Below are 5,100 nucleotides of genomic sequence, written 5' to 3'. Positions count from 1 at the left end.
TTTAGCACAATACTGCCACCCGATCCCTCATCATTTATTAGTCAAATAAACTTAAATTATAATTAATTAAACATATGAGGTAGCCTCTAACCACCCTGAAAAAGCTGGCCATCGGCCCAAAAAATGGCTGGTACCGAATTGGTTCCCGAGCTCCAACCCCACATGCCAAATTGGTTCCCGTCTGAAAAAGGTATTTTATTAAGGTAAGCCGAATTGGTTCCCGTTTAAAAAAGATATTTTATTAAGTTGAGCCGAATTGGTTCCCGTTTAATTACGCACATTTTACAGGCTTAGGACTGTCAACTTAAAAGTAGGCTTGGTTAAAAATGTGCGTTAATGCGTGTTATAAAAAAAATGATATAATATTATATACAATTTTGAATCGTTGATTTTGAAGTCAACTATAGTCATCACTAGGTGTAGGTACAAAATACAAATAATAAAATATAATAAATACAATTATTTAAAATCGTTGATTTGCAAATTTGAAGCAAACTTTCTTTAAGTATTTAATTCGCGTAAGCTTCTCATTTGTGTACTCAGTCATACAATTTTCCAAGAATTTGTTATTTTTTTCTTGTTTGCTAGTAAGTTTCCTAGTATTATTACTTCGAAATTTAATATAATTTAATGTCTGAATACTGTTTAAAGTCTCCATAAAATAAAATATATTAGGATGGGCAGTTGTAAATTCTTTATTCAGCTTTGAATGGAACGATTCGCAACAATTTGTAGTCCTATCAATATTTTTGTCAAATCTAGCCCAAATTTTCGGTGGAAAGATACTGTCTGACATTATGTATGTATCATGAACGTAGTCGAAGAACTGATCCAATTTTGGGCAGTAGGGTTTTATGGCCATCAAATCATTATAAAAACAGTCTTCGACATCTTCAGGTGATAATAAGGGCAGTCCAAAAAATAGTTTAAGAAGTTGTCCGATTTCTGAAGCATTATCTTTAAATTCATTTGAGAGACCAAACTGTTGAATTTTTCTCCACCATGACTGACATAAATGGAATCTGCAACCTCTAACTGTAACTTGCTGTAGCTGTGAAGTTATGGCACTATGGATAGCTGTTTCAAAATCAACGAAAACCGTGCCAACTGTTAGATATTTTGCGACCTTATGTAAAGCAAGTATGTAAGTGTCAGTAGTCTTGTTCGGGAGTAGGCTGAATATGACAGGAACATAGCTATTTTGTACCTTGATAAAAATAGAAAATAATTGGTAAAATTGCTTAGGACAACTTTTGAATGTTCCATCGACAAATACCGTAGTGGAACCAATTCGGCCAAACGGGAACCAATTCGGTTACTCCCCAAAAAATAAGCACATTTACCCTAACCGTCCACTACCTGTATGCCTGATGCGCTCTGCTACCTCCTTTTGTCCGAGTATCGTCTCCACCATCCTATCCTCTGCTTATCCGCTGACGCCTCAATTCGCCTTCTCCTCGACATATAATCTAAGAGAAGCTCCTGCTCCGGCCCCAGAATGATATCAGAAAGGGGGAGAGGTTCTTCTGGGTATGTTAATAAACAAAAATTTGGGTACAGGAAAATACTAAACAGATCTAACATCATACGTGAGATTTGCATAAAGTGTCGCTGCATATGTTTGTATTTTTTATTCGAAAATACATACGAGGTTTCTCCTGCAATTTGCACCCTGTAGTTATACTTACTACTTAGGTGCTTCTCGAAGTCATGTCACAATGGTTGAGACGTTTTTTTTTCTGAAACTTTAAAGTTTACCAAACATTGACGTTGAAAACACTTGGTTTCGACAGAACGGAGCAAATCCCACGGCACTCTACCCGAGTGTCGATGGCAGCAATCAAGATAGTCGTTCAGTAACTGCGTTATATCAAGCAATTCTGACATTGATTGGCCACCCCGTTCCCCAGGCCTATCTATCAATGATTTATTTTTTATTGTCTATTGTTTTCACAATACGACCGTTTCATTCACAATCATTTTAAAAAGACGGATCGGTAAAGAAATCAATAACATCCCACCTGATACATTGGGTAAGGCAATTCAAATTTCAAAAATCGACTGACTGAGTATATTATTCAACTCTGCAATGTTCAACATTATCTGATATTATTTTTAAACAGTGATTATTTTTCAATGTATAATGTTGTAGAACAATAAGCTTCCGCAATAAATAAATTGTTTTCATTTCTTAATCTTTGTAGTTTTAAATTGTCTCCTTTCTCCGGATCACCGAAAAAAAAAAATTATATTATACACAATTCATATAAGCCAAAGAAATTTACTATGTGCTACTTTTAAGCTGAAATGAAATTGTTGTTAAGATATTTATTCTTAAAATCATTATTGTGTGGATTTAATATTTAATGGGGCTTGAATAAATATTGAGTGTTTCAGGAGGGATTGATTACTGATTGTCGACTCAGGTGTCTCAGATCAGACGGTAAATGACACACAATATATTATAGGGTTTGTGTTTGAACTACAGCAGTGAAAAGGTATATTAACCATGTTAAAAAGTATTAGAGAATTTAAATAAACTAATTTCGTAAAATATTTCCCCCTTTTTTTATTGAAATGTGAGTATTTAACATACACCCAACAAAGTATAAAATTAAGAAAAATAAACAAACGTACATCAATATAGCAAATTTGCGTTAGATAGAACAAATTTCGTGGTGTTAAAATCATCACAATTAGGAGGGTGCTTACCAAATAATTAGAAATCAATAAAATTAACAGTTCGCTAAAAGAACTCTTAACAATATACGTACTACACTATAGAATAAGAATACGAGTTATTTTTTAAAATAAGTTAAATATTTTTTTAGATTCGTTGCAAAAAGGTTGGTTTTAAAATAGTGTATTTATATTATGTAATTTTTATCTCTATCATCACCTTAAATATTAAAATTTTGAATCTTAAATGTAGTTTCTTGTAGCAAATTGAATCTAGTTGGTACGGAAGGGGTGCTCGTATCTTATTAAGTGGATATTTTTATGCGCCCAAATATTTAGCATAAAAATGGATTATTTTAATGTAAATGGTTTACGCTGTATATAATATTACATGGCCATAAAAAAGTATACAGAATAATATAATGTAGCGTACGCAAAAACCTGGATACATTATAATATAATATGCAGACGACCGCGATGGTTGAACTGCCCGCTCATAGTAATAATAAATTCGAAAAAAAAACATTTCGTTTGTTCCGGCCCGGCAGCGAGTATTACAATAATATAATAATGATATTATAAAATATATATATATACATATATAATGAGGTGAGGGTAGATTTTGTGTACATAATCGCCGCGCGTGGAAAAGAGAGAAAAGAAAAATAAACGCATAATATAATTTCCCCGGTTACGGTGTTGGCGATTAGTATTCATTGCGTTTCATCGCGGGTCTCGCTCCAACACACTTCTCTATCTCTGTCTCTCTCTTAAGTCTTAATGCTAATTGATACGCACTAATCTGTTTAAGAGTCGAAGGGATTAAAATGTCTGCCATTGGATGGGGTGGTGGGCAAGGGGAAGGTCACGCGATCTCCGACGGCGATATAATAATGATATATATACACTTAAAGTGTCTACCGCAGCCCAGACGGTCCCGTATATAGTTTTGTGTCCTGGCGTGCTGCTACTGGTCACCGTTTAATGCAATATTGGGATAGGAACACTATACCACTAAACGATTGATGTAAATAACTGCGAAACAGTTTTAATAATATATTAAAAAATGTATTAATTAATTTAATTTATTGACCAATACAATAATTTTGGGCTTATAATAACAACCATGACATTCAAGTAACCCGAATATTCGTTCTAGATTAGCGAATATTTTTACCCCCATTATAATCATTAGATTAGTTAAATCCATAAAGTAAATCATTTGTTATAATAAATATACATATAATATATAAATAGTATTTATTAATTAAAACGTTTTGTTCTTTTCCAAGGTTCAGAGTTTTTAATCTTAAAGTCTCATTTGAAGAAAATTGTAAAATAGTCGCACGTAACACACACACAAAAGATAAATACACTCAATTTACGAATTGTTTGATGAAGAAATATCAAGTTGTGCTCAAAATATAAGAGTACAAAAACCAATTATACAATGCAATCAAAAAATTACAGGAGTACCTACGAAAGTACGAAACTAAAAATAGTTTTCAGTATGAAGTCTGGTGTGCTTTTAAAATGGTGTAATACCAATTTGTTGTTATAAATATTTTCTATTTTTGTTTCTTATATGAACACAATTTCGAGTAATAAATTTCCGTAGACATTTACCGTATTACATGATTGTGATTTACAATTAATGTATAAAAATAGAATATCTTGATACATATTGCAGTGTATATAACAATACTTTCTTTTAGTTACATAATAAATACAATATACATGATACTTATAAGGATCATTTTTATGAATTGCATAACTGTATATGTAATTTATTATGTATTTTAAAAACTATATTCACTGGGAACTAAAAAATAAATAACTGTTATGTATTGTATTATATATTGCAAAATATTTTTTTTTCACAGTTGAATTTCTAGTTACTTGAATTAGTATAAAATGATACACAAAAGGGTTAGTGATTATAACGATTACTATGTATATATATGCTTTTTATCAAATACTTAATGAATGTGTTTCGAAGCAAATTAATGTTACACTATTACCGTTAAAAATCAAAATTTATTATGGGTATTAATATTCATTTACCAGCGAGAAAAAAATGTTAAACTATAGTAGTATAGGTATATAATATTTATTTTTTCTCATAAAATAATAATATTAATTATATTTTGTCTATAGTATGGATACGATGCATGCGTATAACAAACACCCGTACGGTAATTTAGCTTGGAACTTTTCAAACGAAAAATGGCGCGAAACTAGGGTAGTGGGTGTTTTATAATACGTATTGTCACACATCCAGTAGTTTATTTTATTGTTATTTATTTAAAATTGTTTTCATTGTAGTTTTTCAGTTCCGAAAAACGCGATCGAGGTACGGCGACGGCCGACGATAATAAGTAAATGAACATAAACGTTGTGGCGGGAGCGCGACATCGGGAG

General features: G+C 31.8%; 1 protein-coding gene across 1 annotated transcript; it reads right to left on the bottom strand.

The window, feature by feature from the left end:
- Positions 1 to 463: 463 nt before the first annotated feature.
- On the bottom strand, positions 464 to 1,887 carry LOC111029344. The gene is made up of 2 exons (XM_022308309.1): positions 1,759 to 1,887; positions 464 to 1,207 (listed from the first exon to the last, which is right to left on the bottom strand). The coding sequence occupies exons 1-2, from the start codon at positions 1,885 to 1,887 to the stop codon at positions 464 to 466; spliced, it is 873 nt and encodes a 290-aa protein (XP_022164001.1).
- Between the last annotated feature and the right edge of the window lie 3,213 nt (positions 1,888 to 5,100).

The sequence above is a fragment of the Myzus persicae genome, unplaced genomic scaffold (assembly GCF_001856785.1).
Source record: "Myzus persicae strain clone G006 unplaced genomic scaffold, MPER_G0061.0, whole genome shotgun sequence".
Lineage (NCBI taxonomy): Eukaryota > Metazoa > Arthropoda > Insecta > Hemiptera > Aphididae > Myzus > Myzus persicae.
The sequence above is the reverse complement of the archived record's forward strand: the minus strand, read 5'-3'. Positions and strand labels throughout refer to the sequence as shown.